Source organism: Triturus cristatus, chromosome 2_1 (assembly GCF_964204655.1).
Source record: "Triturus cristatus chromosome 2_1, aTriCri1.1, whole genome shotgun sequence".
NCBI lineage: Eukaryota > Metazoa > Chordata > Amphibia > Caudata > Salamandridae > Triturus > Triturus cristatus.
The window spans coordinates 884,061,640-884,078,310 of record NC_140581.1 but is presented as its reverse complement, the minus strand read 5'-3'; the positions used below and the strand labels follow the sequence as shown (position 1 = coordinate 884,078,310).

The window sequence follows — 16,671 nt, the reverse complement described above, 5'->3', positions numbered from 1 at the left end:
ACTAGAAATATATACAAAAAACAATTTCACATTGTTCTTTCCTTATTCTAGTAACGTTGTGAGTAAATTGATTTCTCTTGAAAAGGCCATTAAGGATGCCTCTCATACATTTCACCACAGTAAAGTGCAATGTAATAAATTAAGTTAGGTATAGATGATCAGAGAGTACCGAATGTGATCTGAAGTAACCTTTTCCCCAGCCCCCACCCTTTACTATGAAGCACTTCATTTGGTAATTGAAATAAATGCAAGAAAAACCTTTAGGAGCATACTACTCTATCACCCTCCTGGTGCTAGATCTACCTTTATTCATAATCTAGACATACTCATGGAACCCATTCTCGCCAGTAATGAGTTTACAATTCTGGGTGATTTTAATATTTATTTAGAGGATACTGGGGACAAAGAGACTGTCTCTTTGTTAGAGACTCTAGGGGCATTGGGTCTATCCCAGACGGTGCACATGCCCACCCATGAGGCAGGACACACACTTGATGGTATTTTTACTTCTGTAAAGGGACTAACAGTACAAGAGATTCTCCTGCTGACATTGTCAGACCACTCTTTAGTCAGGTTTGACTTTTCAGTCCCAAAAGGCCACAAGGGAGGACTGCCAAAACCCACTCATTAACCTATACTGCCTGGAATAAGGTGGACAAAGTCATTCTCCAAACTCATCTGGACGGAACACAACCACTGCTAAATGTCCCCCTAGATTTAGCAGTCACCATGTATACGGACTGGCTAAACGAGGCCATTAAGGCCACGGTACCCATTGGCAAAACCTCAGGGAATCGTAACACTCCTTCGGCTCCCTGGTTCACTGACGCCCTACAACAAGAAAAACAAAAGTGCTGCAGACTCGGAAGAAGCTGGAGAGTTAAATATGACATAGGGGACAAACAAATATGTATAAATCCGCACTAACTCCATAGAAAAATCTACTTATGTCTGAAAAAAATGACTTTTTTACTAAGCACACTGAGAGAGCTAAGAATACGCCCAAAGAATTGTTTGGGGTAGTAGAGAAACTGTTGTCTCTACCTAAAACAAAATGCATCAAGAGCAACCAAAGTTTTTGTGATATGATTGCAGTAGCTTTCAAAAACAGAGTCAAGGATATCTATGATGCTTTTGAAGCCACCCCCTCTTGCAGTCCCACTGAAACACCATTAATCTCAGAACCTAAGGGAAAGAATGTTCACTGCTTCTCACAGATTTCCTCAGAGGTCTTGGAAAAACATATTAGAAAAATTAAATCTAGGTCCCTACTTGACCCCTGCCCACCCGCATTTCTGAAAGACATAGCGGAGGAGGTGAGCCCTGTGCTCACAGAAATCTTCAATAACATGCTCACCTCTAGTATCTTTCTGGCTCCTTAGAAAGATACATCCATACTTCCGCAGATAAAAAAAAACAATCTGAATGTGTCTAACCCTAATAACTACCGCCCTATTGCTCGGCTGCTGCTCCCAGCCAAAATAGTACCGAAAATTATGAACAAACAGTTAGCCCACTTCATCCAGGAAAACGACTTGCATGATCACTCCCAGTTTGGTTTTCAACATGAGCACAGTACTGAAACTGCATTAATCAAGGCCATCGAGGAGATCAGGACTGTGATGGACAGAGGGGGCACGGCCGCCCTCGTTCTCCTTGATCTGTTGGCTGCGTTTGATACCGTGGATCTTAATCTTCTGGGCAGTGGCAGTAAATGTTGGGGGTCAAGGGTACGGCGCTGGCCCTGCTTTCCTCCTTTCTGAAGGAAAGGAGACAAACAGTGACATTGGACAAGTATAAACAGATCCCCTCGTCCTCCCATGCAGAGTTCCACAGGGCTCATCACTTAGTCCATCTCTTTTTAACATGTATGTATCTGAACTTGCCTCTCTGATCCAAGAGTTTGGTTTCATTATCACGTCTTACACCGATGACACCCAGCTAGGGGTGGCAGTATATTAAACCCAAGCCTCACCTACATCACAGTTCCAGAACTGTATGAGTGAAATAAATAGAAGGATGGGGAAGCACTGTCTCAAGCTTAATTCTGAGAAGACCGAGGTAGTGATCTTTGGCAACCTGAAACCCAGATGGGATGATCTCTGGTGGCTGGTGGAGATGGGTGAACCACCAAAACCAGTTCAGAAGGCAAAAAACCTGGGAGTGCTGATTGATAATAAATAAACCTTATCTCACCAGACCAATGCTATTGTGTCTGCCTCCAACTTTCTGATTAAAAAACTCAAGAAGATTCTACCTTGTATCATCACCGACTCCAGGAGGACGGTTGTAACCACAGTAATACAGTCAAAACTGGACTACTGTGATAGACTCCATCTGAATATGCATAAACAACCCCCAAAAAAGCACCAGCCGGTACAAAATGCAGCCGCTAGACTTCTTCTGAATGTCCCTAAGCACAAATCAGTAGCCAAGGAAGTTCAAAGACTCCACTGGCTTCCGGTGGCTCAACAAATTAAGTTTAAGTCGTTATGTCTAGCATATAAGGCACTGAGTAACACAGGACCATTATTTCTTAGAAAACTCTTTTCCTGGTATAAACCGTCCAGGCAACTACGTTCCACAGGCACCAGACTTATGAAAGTTCTGAGGATACAGGCTTCAAGTTGGGGAGGCCGAAGCCTCTCGTATGGCACTGCAAAACTATGGAACAGGCTTCCAATTGAGTTCAAAAGCGGTGGTGGGGCTGCTACACAAGAACTCTTCTACCTGTATCTCACTTCAATAAACCTACTTAAAACTACATCTTGCCTCTTGGACTTCATTACCACACATTTTGGCGATGAGTTGGTGACTAACCTACATGTTACAACTGGAATTCAGAGACCTGGTAATCAAAAGAGGACCTGAAGATGATGCTGCCTACAGATGCTGCCAAAGTAACGTACATTACCAAGAGGAGGCAAAATGATGAAATTTGAAATGTTGAAATGTGCAAGGTGAATGACATGGTTGAACAAGATGGAAAGGGAGGAGGGAGCTGGAACAGGTAATGCTAAACAGAATCACAGTTTTTAAAGGAAGTAACAACAAGAGTGTTTATGAGAAATCAGTTGCTGTATAAACAATCTCTCTCAGTCTCTTTTGTATTTATGTGATTTGCATTTTGTACCCTTATTTATAAACTAATTTTTCTACATAAATTTGTATTTTTTCATAAAAGTATACACCTTTCTTGCTTTTCTTTGTTGATACACTCGCTTTGAATTAATATTATTGATTTTGTTAATTTGTTTCCTTGAAATCACTAATTAGGGCTTCACAGATACAGTTCTTTGAATCAACAATATTTTCTGCAATAAAACCCCTTGTAGGCCCCTTTACCTTATTCTGATTTAGATTTATACAAGCCTCCAAGAGTTTATTGGGTTGCCCAATTTTGTTGTTAGTACTTTTAGAAAGTAGGCATTTTCTTGTTTAATCATTATGTGTGCCTCTGCCTGTTTCTGGATTGACTGTCTGGTTTTGGAGTGACAGGGGCTGAGGATGTGCATTCACTGTAGACAGCCACTAGGGGGGGGGGGGGTTGAGGTGTGCGTGGCCCTTCCTTGATGACTCAGATCTGTTGAATGGGGCTTGACTAAATTTAGAGTAGTAGGAGGAGATTTCCTTGCACCTGAAGAGGGCCCCTCTCCCTTGCACAAAGGTGAAGGTAGTGGAAGTGAGAGGGCGAAGCCTTGTTTCTTTAAAGGCGAAAAATAAGCAGATCACTTAATGGTGTCAGGCAAACATCACGAGCAGAGAACGAACGATGAATGAATATTGAGATATTGAAGAAGATAGTAGCGTTTATGAATAAGAGATGAATGCATTGAATCAGAGGCTCAGCAGCACTTGGCATAGGAAGCGTAAGAAAATAACAAAGCTTAGAATCTGATATAAGATGTAGGGGTGTGCAAAACTCATGCATTTTGTTCTTGTACAATTCACTGAAAATTTGAAAAGTTACATGAAATTGCACCTAATCATACAATATGCAATACTGACATTATATTTTAACTGACTATATTTTTTTGCAATTATTGCAAAATGCATCCTACCTTCCACTTTGGAATACGAGGATGCATGTGATACTAAAATAGTGCAATAAAACAAAAGCACAGCTAACAATAGCAACTTTCGTATTATTTGTCCTGTACGTTTGTGGAACATTTTTACCACAAATGGCACATAGTTGCATGATATTACATTATAGCAGAAGGTCCTCTGGCAAAATTAACGTGGGATTACTACAATAATGCTTAATTATGCCACCATAATGATGATTTCACCTGGGCCTAATTAGGAGAATCTAGAGAAACAGAGTCTCATAGAGGAGGTTATTGGACCATCACAGGGAAAATGCTGGATCAATTATGGAGTTAAAGACGTAGCAAAATCAGAAGTAGACAATGCTTAATTTGAGACAGTGGTTTCCGGTGCTTTGCACCGGCACTTCATACACTACTATCCAAGCCATTCTTATAGCTTTGTGGGTCTAAATTGTCACACATGTAGGACTGTGATGATTAGTAGTTGTGTTGGTACTTTCATTGGCAGCACTGGTAGGGGCAGTGAGGGGTGCAAGTTGCAGTGGCCTCCTGACAAAGACCATGGTACTCTTTTTTTTTTTACAAATTATGCACTGGAAGTAGAGAGAGAAAAGTGAGACAAGAGATTGGGAAGATGTTTGAAAATAGATAGGAAAGACTATGGGTTTGGTAAAAGAGTGGCGACAGGTGTGGTAAAAATAACTTTTCTTGGCAAACAGAAGACTAGAGTCATGAGCTGAGTGAAGATTGGAGTGAGAATTTTGGTTATTAGAAGAATGTGCCTTTATTAAGAATAGTTTCGATTTCAGGTAGGAGGATTGTACTGAACAGAGATAATAAGTATGGTAAGGTCAGGGTGGCCTGCTGGAATTTTAAAAGATTGAGGTAGTGAGTAGAATCGATGCAGATCAGAATGGGTGAGAATAGGTTGAAATCACTATTTAGGTCATCAGGATTCAGGAGAAATGGGTGGGAAATACATTGTGCGTGAGACACAAGAGAATAACAGAACAAATGCCTAGGAAAAAAATGAACTTGCTAGTAAGTAAAACGAAAAGAATTAGTAGAATGTGGAATTTGAAAGTGAAATAGAGAAAAAATTATCAAAGTTCAACACAGTGAGAGAGGAGACAGTAGTTCAGAAGGATACTGGAAATCAAGAATACAAAGGCATGAGCAGGGATAATATGAACAGTGAAATCCCTGAATACAAACCTGGGCTGAGGAATGAAAGACGCAAAACAAGTACAGTTTAAAGATCCTACCATAAAGAGAAAAGAGGGAAGGTAGCATGAAATATCTTATCACAACTAGAATCAGTACACTGTCCCAAAGCTGAAAAGCTGTTTCTTTCTAAATGTGTGCGTTAGGTGACTCAGGACCATTTATGATAATCATAAGGGTTTGGATAGAACACTTTCCTCCGCACGCCATTACCCCGCGTTTTTTACTTGGCAGAAACTTTTACAATGCAGTGATTTACAATGCAATCCATTACAACACAATGTCAAAAACAACGCAATTTACTATTCTAACTCCACTGTGGCGTTGTAATTGGAAATGCGTTGTAATGGTTTGTGGTGTAAAGTCTTGCAATGTAAACTTTTTGCGGGGTAAAAAATGCAGGGTAATGACGTGTTGTAATGCATGAGTTGTAAAGGATGTTTCCCTAAGGGTTTTACCATAAGAGTGGTTTTAGTCTTTTCCACATCCCCTCACACTTTCCTATTAAGCCTATATTCCTATTCCTCTGCTTTAGCTACATAAACTCTAAAGATAAATCATGGTCACCGGTCGTATCCATATACATCTTAACTGAGGTAAAAAGTACTTAAAGATTACCTTCTTTGTAGGCCTCATGGATATCCTGGATTTCTTTGTTGGTTCTCGAAACAAGGATTTCAATGAGGGTGTCTTCATCTGTCCCCAAACCCTTTATAGAAATACAATATAATAACTGTTTGCCATTTAATACAATAACATGTAGACACCTCAGCTTTTGCATTCTTTGCACCCTGTAACTCAGGATTTGAAATTATGAGGCAAGTACAAACAACAGACAAGCACAAGTAGGCATATTTCTGAATTTATTAGGCAGATTGATTTGCACTACAAAAGGTGTTTTTTAAGATGTAATATGTTTAATGTGAATACAAATACATAACACACAAGACCTGATTCCAAAAGGTAACTTACACACTTTTGAGTAGGTTCCCATTTTGGTGTGTGTTACTGTTGACGGCTTTTGGTATTCACAAACATCGAATGTAAACCTACTGCCAAGGTGTAATATGCATGCTCCCAACCCCAGAAGAATCCAATTGGCTTACTCTTTTTTTTTATTGACTTTTTTTTTCTTTTATCCTCATTCCCCACCAATCTCACTTCAATGCACACTCAAGTTGTCCATACCCACACTCAGCAAGCTGAGAGGCGTAGGCGTCTGGAAATGGAATGACCCGCCTACCGGTACATGAACTTGCTTATGTGCTAATGAAGAAACCAACTGCGATAACTCTTTTACCAAGCTCCAAGAGCTAGATGGCCCTCGTCTTAGATCTGCCAGTACCAGACTGAGAGTATCCGACCTGGCCCGTAGAGTATTGAGGCAGCATAATCATAGGACCCACAGAAAAAAATAAAAAACAAAAAACCCTTAAACAGTCAGCTCTGGGCTCCATCTTGATTGCAAAATATTCCAAAATGTTCTCTTCTTCTTTCTGCCTGATCTCAAAAGATCTAACTTGGAAACTGCCAAGACTGAGGATTGCCATTCTAAGAAGGAGGGGAGGTGGAGTCTGTTCCTTTTATGCAAATTTTCCTCCTAGCTAAGAGGATGGTGTAAAAAAGCAGCGATCTTGCAGGGCCCTTGACATTATCTATCAGGCCGAAAATAATCAAGGGTAATTCGATGGTAACAGGGCTTCCCAGAGTATCAGTTAAAAATGTTCCAATACTGTCCTAAAAAGAGGCCAAAGCTGGACACTCTTTAAACATATGGATATCAGACGCTGAAGCCAGCCCGCATTTCTTGCAACAGACGGGTAAGCCTTTGTTAATTTTTAGTGGGGAAAAGTAAGCCCTATGAATGGTGAACAGGTGATTCCTTTTTAACCATGCCGGTTTTACTATTTTATAAAGGATCTTAAATGAACTCTTCCATAATGTATCACAATCTTGCGCTGATAAGGAGCTTCCCCACAGTTTTTCAGCAAGTTTAAATTCACCATCCACTGCTTCCAATATAGCTTGATACCAGAAAGAGACTTCCTTCTTTCCAGGGGGTCTAGTCACAAGCTGATGTTCCAGATAATTGCCTCCACCTAGTAAGCTTCCACGGGTTGTTTGTAAATGTGACTGAACCCAGCTTTCCAACTGGAGATATTTAAATTTAGAGAGACCAACACCAACCTTATCCCTAAGTTGCTCCCATGAAACAAAGGTGCCATCAGGGATCAGATCCCCCCAAACTGCCAGACCAGCTTCCATCAAAGGGGTTGCTAGCCTGTCCCTCAAACATTCTGGACCACCGGGGGAGTCCCAGAGGGGGGCCAGGCTAGAAAAGTATCCAAGAGTGACTGAGATCCTTAATTTTGCCCATGTTTTAGAACCTTAAGCTTAATTTTCTTTAAAAACTTTGGATCGCCGAATTTGAACAGGAACCCTCCACTGGTAAATGTGCACCCCTAAGCATAGCTAAAAACATCCCACCCGCGCCAGTGTTGACAGGCATTTTCAGAAGCATGCGTGAGTGTGAACGTTGGAAGGCCCAAGCATAATACTGAATATCAAGGCAAGACCTCCCTTCTCTCTCCTGCGCCTTAGCTTTTTCCAAGCAATCCTGGAAGATTTGTACCCCCAAACGAACAAATTGATATCCCTCTGAATTTGATCAATTAACAATTTCTCAAAATGAAGGGGAATACAATTGAAGACAAAAGTGATTTTCGGGAGTATTGACATTTTGACCAAGTTGACTCTGCCAATTATAGATAGAGGGAGCGAGGCCCAAGATTTCATTAGCTTCAAACACTCCCTTGCCACCATAGTCAGATTGGTCTCAGCTATCTTAGTGATGTTTACCCCCAAATATCTCATTCTAGAGCTTATCTGATGCTGATGCCGGTTTACCTCCTGATTCCAGACCATGACCTCTGTCTTCGAAGCATTGATTTTGTTACCCCAAAACCAATCCGAACTCCTGAGCTAGGCTGACGACAGCTGGAAATGCTGTATATAAGTTAGCAGTAAAAATTAAGCTATCCTCAGCAGAAAGGGCTACCTTCCTCTCCCACCCCCCATATTTAAAAGACTGGATGTTAAGGTCGTCTCTGAGCTGTTGAGCAAATGGCTCAATATATAGATCGAAAAGGAGAGGGGAGAGTGGGCAGCCCTGTCTAGTCCCCCTAGAGATCTTAAAGAAGCCAGTAATATTGCCGTTTACAAGAAGTCTAGCTGTAGGTCTCTGGTAGATGGACTGCATTGTGCAGCAACATTTTTCTCCAAGATTGAATTTTTTCAAGACCTCTGACAGGTAGATTCAGTTCACTCTGTCAAATGCCTTGGTAGCGTCCAGGGTCATGGCTGCCAATGGGATAGAGTATACAGAAGCCAGATCGATAGCTCAGATTAAATCATTCCAATTGGCTTACTCTTGTATGGGTGGGTGACATCACTACCTAAACCCCTCTCGGACCCCCCTTAAACCACTTTTACTCCTCCCACCCATATTTACTACTAAAACGTGTACCTAAGTGTGCATAAACTCTGCAGTTGGTATGCAGAATCCACACACATATGTATAGGTCATGCGCAGGCATGCATAGTTTGACATTTGCAATTTTATTAATTTTTTAGTATTAGAAAATGTGCTACAAAGGCAGTTTGTGAATCACGCTCACAGTGCTTGATACATAAAATGTTTTTGAAGTGGAAGACAGACACGCTTAGGAAAAAGTGGAACACTTCATACATAAATCTGAATCTGATACAAAAAGACTCCACATCGCGGATGACCAATGGTTCAGCACATCAATCCATGGTCAATCGTTATAAGGGTCCTGTGCAATTCGTTTTCTGAAACCACCGCAATTGGGCTCCACTGAAATCCAGACAAGAAGATTTTTGAGATAGTGGAAGGTGAACCAGGAAAGAAGTCACGCAAGGAAGTCCTTTATATTTATTTTATTCTTCTTTGTAAAAAAGCGATTAGACCTCAGCCAACGTGTTTCATTCCTATCAAACGAACTTCATCAGAGCAATATGAAATAAGCAAATTGATCCAAGTAATATCCACAAAGTCATTCCAAAGTCTTGTGCTTTCAAGAAGTCCCACAGTAAGGGTTTATATTTCTCCAATCCTGCCACGTCAGCCTGGAAATTCCCCTTCTTGTCAGCAGCATGTATGCCCGGCACAAGTATATCCAAATCTGATTTACAAAGGAAAGACCAAAGCATTGCTGCATAGAACGTTGACACTTTACCCAGTAACTCTTCCTCCATCTCCCAGTGCTTTATTTGACCAGTGGCTTCCGGTGCTCAGCACAGGTACTTAATCATCAATAATGGTGCTTGGGCACCAGTTACGGACACATTCATTTTGGTAGGCATAGGGAGATTAAGTGATTCGCCCAGAATCACAGGATGTTAAGCCGACGCTGAGCCTCTAACCTGGTTCCCCAACCCGAAGTCGGCAGCTCTTGCCATTGCACCACATCCTCTTCCCACTTGTAGTAGTTGGTTTTGTGTTAGGCAGAGCCAACAGGAGAAACGAGCTGGTCGAAGCTACCTCCCGACGAAAGCCCCGAATGAATATATATTTTTACAAATTAATCACTACATTGGTGACATGCTGAGGTTTGCCATCTTTCTCCTACTCTAAAAAACCTTACCTAGAGTGGTAAAAGCGGACCTTCACTACAACACATCTATCTTTCTCTGTGCCATGAAGACAATATATGCCTCTCCATCCTTTGCTTTAAAGTAGGTGACATATATTATTGAATATTTCTTCGAAGTTACGACATTGAGAGCCTGATGATTAGGTCTGTGTCTCTTTGAGCAATAAGGAGGTGTCCCTTGCTATACCTGTGGCTGCATTTCAACCAGCATATGGAGGCTTTATTTTTGGGTATATGGCTAGTAATTACATCCCTCTCCAGAGGTACTCCTCCACAAACATTACCCTGTGTTTTCCCCTCACCCTCTACCGATCTCTGAAAGTGCCTGATGTTTTTTAGAGCTCTCAGGGAAAGATGAGTCATGGATGTGTTGAAGTCATGCTTTATGTTGGGGATAAGGATATTCCCTCCTTCTGCTGCTATCTGTTAGCACAAGCCAGCATTTCCTCTGTGCAACCTCTTTAGCCCCAAGCTACCATCCTGCCTGGTCTCAAAATGTGGTATTGCAAGGCTTCGGCAGTTCACAAAAATGTGCTGCCTAGGAACCAGGAACCCTGAAGGTAACTGAAAGAGACACCATGTCACAGAACTTGTTCTGCCTCAGAATTAGAAACTGAGTTACAAGAATATGCTCATGGGCTGGCTCTGTCTGCCCAGTTGCAAGAACTGATCACCAAATCAGTGCCAATTGGCCTTCAACTCCATGAGGGCCTCTTCTTCACAAAAACGATAGAAATGCATGCTTTTTGTCTCAGGAACCTGAAGCTGTGGAAGAAGAACTGGATTAAAGGGGTAGTTATGGACAGGGCCTAAGCTGATTTAAGGCCTGCAGCATTTGCACTCTCATCTGCCTTTACTTACCCAGGCTTCCATAAGGTGGAGGACAATTTCTTTTTTTGCACGATACCAGAGTCTCACTGAGTTCTCCTGCATAGTGTTATGCATAAGATACAGAAGGAGAAGGGAAAAACGTGGAGCGACCTGACTTCGTTAGTAGCAGTTGTCTATTGTCTCTGCTTTAAGCAGAATTGCTTCAATAGAAATAAGTGAACTCATTGATAGAATACTTTCTCTCTAGGAGTTCATCATGTCCGATAACGCTTCATCTTTGGATATTGTTTACAACAAATTAGAAAATTAGAGGTACTAGATAAGCATACTTTCTCTTCATCCAATTTAGCAGTAGTGGCTGGCTCCTACAAAACCTAATCTAGGCCCTACTGAGGGGATGAACGAGGGAGGGCACTGGTTTTCTCATCTGTCCCTAGAGGTTCAACAGTTCAGGTTAATATCAGGCATTTCAAGTCGGGTCAAATAAACTTTATTCAACCAAAGGCCATAAAAGCATAACATAAAGAGGAAAATACATGCAATCCATTTTTTTAAAAAGGAAATCCAACGAAAAATATCTTTAAACATTTCTTACACATAATAAAAAAGATACATGAAAACGTCGACCTCAAAGAAGAGTACATTAGGTCGCATATCCATTCCGGATATAAAAATCAGTTTTAATAAAGTTTAAATCAGAATAGCACAGCTCCCACAAGCCTAGACATTGCAAATATATTAGCTCTTCTTTATGGGATCTCAGATTTGGTTTGTGTAAAATAAGGACCAAAAAGGAGTGTATTGGCTGCATGTATAATCTGCAAAATAGGATAAAGCGATTAGGGCTCGGTATTGAAGTGCTGTCACACCTACAAGGTAGGAGATCCCTACTCCAAACCTCTGCTGTGGGGAAAGCAAATTTGATGTGCAATGTTTCCAGCCTGGGGATTGTTAGCCAATACCGGTGGGTTGAATTCTCTATCCAGCCTAGGTATGGCTACACCTTATGTGGACGATTAAGATGTTGGACGTGCCTGAGTCCGTCAGACATCGTTTGGGAACGGGGACCAAACAAATTCCTGTCATCGGCCCCAACGCAGCAATTAGGATACAACTAAACACTGTTCTGTCGCACTCCTATTCTTTACCAAGAGAGCATGCATTCTGCTCAGAATGCATGCTCTCATGGTAAAGAGTGGAGGTGTAGTTCATCCCTGTATCCATTGCAGGCACCTCAAGGTGCCAGCCACCTGGTGAAGGGATCAACAATGGGCCATCATAGGTGCTGCCTAGGCTGCCATCCGGAGGTATTGCACCCATGGGGGCCCTTATTGGGACCCCCAAAGTCAGATTCCCAGGCTGGCACAGAAAGGCTGCGGTAATCTGACATCATAATCCCTCGGGTGGAAAAAGCCGCCCTTGGGATTATGTCCCCTAGCTGAATGACAGACATTACTACTTTGCCAACTTATCAAAACAGTCCACCCTCTTCCTGATATCTCTGGTAGACCTCCTAGCTTCCCTGGACCTGTTGGATGCCTGTCATCAAACACCCACTGACATAAATCTTTCTCAGTTCAGTGATTGGTTACAGTTCTGTATCCTTCTGTTAGGACTGGCCTCAGCTCCTAGGGTCATAGAATTGTTAAAAAAAGAACCACTTTTCTTTTTCCAAGGGACTTGAAAATGTTCACCAAGCATGCAACATTCTCCAAGTGCATTATTTACTACTACACTAAGTCCCATCTGGTACCTTCTCAGCTACAGTTGTTACAGTTCATAGTAGCAATCTGTCAGCCAGATAAGAGCATCCTCCAAGTAACTCAAGCTGTGTAACCACCTTCCCTTGTTGAATCGGACCAGAGGAACACACTGAGATTGGGTAAGGGTTCAGGAAGAGACAGTTATTGTTTAACAGTAGTTGTGTGAGCTGCTCCTCACTTTCAGCCTAAGGCTCATAATCTCCTATCCCATTAGAACCCTTGTTCGGAGAATTCTTTTTAAGAAATTGGGTTGGTGGTTGACTGTGATGTGAGCCCTGGTCAATCAGCAACTGCAATCTTTCTCAGTGTGAGGCACACATCAACCCTAAATTAACCTTTGCTCATCCCTCTGGTAGCTTGGCACAGAGCAGTCATGCTTTAAATTAGAGGCATTGTGTAAAGTATTTGTGCAACACTTCAATCAGTAGTAAAGTGAAAATACCACACAGAAAGTATCCCATACCAAGTTGGAAAAATAGATCTTTCTTTAATATATAACACAAGCCCAAAATTACAAAAATATAATTAGTAGAACCAGACATATGCAATTTAAAATGTTTTTGTGAAAATAGTGGCAAAAAGCAGAAATCGCAAACTGTGGATATCTGTTTCCAGACGGGGACAAAGTCACAAGTTCAGGTTTACTGCGATGGGGCCTGGACCGGCTACAGGGACACAGTTAGGCTGCTGAACAGCTGGTACCTTGATTGCGGAGCATAGCTAGGGTCTGTGTTGAAGATCAGTCATGCAGCTGAAGCAATTCATCGGTTCCAAGATGTGTGATATCATCATTGAGGCTGCTGTCGATGAGGGATTCGAGGGCATCATGCAGTGGCAGTTCCGATATGGGTCTTTTCAACGGGTCCAACAACGCAGCAGAAGGGATGTATCCGTTCTGCTGGGGTTTCTGCCGTACAGCAGAGGAGATGCGTCACTTTTGCTGGATCTACAGAGGATAAAAGAGCACCTTATGCCCACTTCGAAGGGTCCAGGACTGTGGTGGCCCCACTTGGGTGGGATGAATCTCAGATGGCAGTCCAGGTGCAGGTGCAAGGAAGTAGAACACCTGTTTTGTCCCTGAGGCTTCAGGTCAGGAGGCCATCCAAGTAACCCTTGGAGGCACTGGGTTCAAGACATACAGGTCCAGTCCTTCTCACCCAAGCAAGAGGGCAGCAGGAAGAAGGTCAGCACAGCAGGGCAGCAGTCCTTTAAATTAGCAGTCCAGCAGAATATCAGTCCTTTCAATAGAACAGCAGCCCTGCTTCCTAGCAAATTATCCACAGATCCAGAAGTGTACTGAAGAGTATGTGTCTGAGGTCCAGCATGTATACACAGTTGTACCTTTGAAGTGGGGGAAGCTTCTAGACGCAGGCAATTGAAGTTCACAGATGCCTTCCCTTCTCGGCCCTGGCTTCAGACTAACTATAGGGGGTTTGCAGTGTTTTGTGTGGAGAGAGGACACAGCCTGTTCAATATAAGTGGGGATGAGTTCAGCTCCTCCCTCCCATCCTGCCAGTGGTGGCCCATCCTGGCACACCTAAGCTCCCCATTGTGTGTGACTGCCTAGGAGCAATACACAAAGCACAACTGTCATCCACGCCCAGTCATATGACCCAGAGACAGGCTTTAGGTGCCAAATGGCTAAGGCCAGAAAATGGCAACTTTCTAAAAGTGGCATGCTCCAAATGGTAATTTAAAATCCAACTTCATTATAAGTTAGGATTTGTAATCACAATTTCAAAGACACCAAACATAAACTTGTCACCTGTTCCCATTTTGGGAATTGCACTTATAGAATTTAATATGGTAACTCCAATGCTATCCAATGTTATCCTATGGGAGGCCTTGCAGTAGTGAAAAAGGACTTTAGGAGTTTTTCACTACTAAGGGATGTTAAAATTAAAAGTGCATTTCCAACGTTTTAAATATACTGTAGCCTGCCCTCTGAGGTGACATATGTATTAAAAGGAAGGTTTAGGCTTGGCAAAAAGGTTCATTTTGCCAGGCCAAAATGGCAGTTTAAAATTGCACACACAGGCTGCAACGTCAGGCCTGTGACAATATTAAAGTGCTACATAAGTGGGTGGTACAATCAGTACTGAAGGCCCACAAGTAGCATTTAATTGGCCTACAGGCTGCAATGGCAGGACTGAGACATGCTGTAAAGGGCTACTTTGGTAGGTGCCACCATGAATGATGCATGCCCACTAGTGGCATTCAATTTACAGTTACTGTTTACTAGGGACTTACAAGTAAATTAAATATGGCAGTCAGGTGTAGGCCAATTTGACCATGTTTTAGGGAGAGAGCACATGCATGTGAGCACTGGTATGCAGCAGTAAAGTGAAGACATTCTAAAAGCCAATAATAACAAGTTCTGCAAAGGAAGGGAAGGAAAGGCAAACAGTTTGGAGTGACACTGCAGTGAGGTCCGGGTCAAACAAGCTGGCAGTGTGTAAAGAAAGGGAACAAATGTTGCTACCTTGAGAATCCACTGATAAATGGATGCATATGCCCTGGAATTACCAGTGCAGTAGCATCCTATTTCAAACCCTGCCTTCATTTCTTATGAATAATGAAGCTGAACTATTCTTCAATTGAAGGATGAAGATAGAAACTTCCAGAAAAGCAGTCTTCTAATTGTGGTTTAAAATCATATTCCTCAAAGGTGTTTCACTTCTATAAGGCTAGATAAAAGCCTTGGAAAGCAACATAGTGCTTACAATGCATTGCTGTGAAAGATATGGCACATGACAGTTTGCCTTTTCAGAACTGGCTACCAGTAGCTTTTTCTATATTAGATAGCTTGTCAGCACAATGTACAACTTACAACATGCCTGAAGACACCAGAATCATGCAGCAATGAGAACAAATTTTCCTGGAAGGTTGACGAAATTATCCTACAAATTATGTAATTTGAAAGGAAGCACATTCCTCATCATAATTACTTTACTATTTTACCATGTTAAGACCCATCATTACTGTCTGGAACCTTTTTAGTTCCAGTTTTAACATCTAAATACAGGAATAAGCAACTGAAGTGTATGTACTTAATATCTGGAAAATTCATGCTACTGTGCAGAGGTTTTTCTTGAAACTTGTGATCCTTTTGAGGAAAAACATGTTTTAATGGAGAATTTCAAATGGGATCTGGTAGATTATTTGGCAAACACAGTAAAGACTACGAACTACAAGTATGCTTTGAATACAGGATCAGAGTTTGTTCTGTAAAGGTGTAGCACTTTGTTGCTAAACATACAACCGGCCCCACCTCTAATTTTAATGTAATATTTGAGCACATTATCCTAAACTACATGAATCTCACTTCATTGCATTGCTAGGGCGATTTGATAAAGTAATGCCTTGTACAAAGGGTTTGTTGGTGGACAGGATCACATCTACAGCTATCAAATCCCCACCTTACACTTCAAAGGGCTTGCCTTCAGTGAACACAAAATAACTTGACACTACTCTTTTGTCACCCCAAACCACTTGGTGCCTTGGCAGGGGAAAGTAAGAACTTTCCAGAACCAGATGCGGAGGTAGTATAAGGAATTCTACCCACTTCAAAGGCAGGCACTATGTATAAATATTTGACCCTTAGAGCACCTCTTCAGTAGACTCCTGGACCTTGGCCATTGCAGAAGAATGGCTTGCCACTGCAGAGCTGTGCTGATTTTACTAGACAATTGACCTGCTGCTTGAGGACTGCCTTTCACGCTGAGAATGAAGACTGGACCTGCACCCTACATCCCAGGCTAACATGAGTGACTCCAAGGGCGAGTTGGCTGACCCGCTGTATTCGCCACAAGCTCCAGAGGTCTCTCTGCAACTGTCCAGATAACCTGCTGCATTGGATCAGCCTAGACCTGAAACTGGACCTGTCTGAGCCCCTCTGACCTCTGCTGAAGTGAGTTCCTGGTCCCCAAAGGGTGCCTCCCCAGGTCTCCAACTCTTTGCTCATATCTGTTGACGTCCTCCTAAGAAGAAAGGATAAATGCTAAAGCTTTGGGCTCTTCGTGATCACAAACTGGCCCCCTCACACCGAGATTCTGCCGCACACATCGACCACCCAGTCAAAGTGTTTTGAACCCGACTCTTCACACAACAGCAACTGTCAGCAGC

The 16,671-nt window shown here is 42.2% G+C and overlaps 1 protein-coding gene across 1 annotated transcript in view; it reads right to left on the bottom strand.

Annotated features, from left to right (window-relative positions):
• LOC146866036 (annexin A1-like) overlaps positions 1-16,671 on the bottom strand; it is a 190,871-nt gene that overhangs the window by 52,903 nt on the left and 121,297 nt on the right. Inside the window, exon 8 of the mRNA XM_085640226.1 lies at positions 5,895-5,985. Coding sequence (XP_085496352.1) covers positions 5,895-5,985 — 91 coding nt within the window. The remainder of the gene's footprint in view (positions 1-5,894; positions 5,986-16,671) is intronic.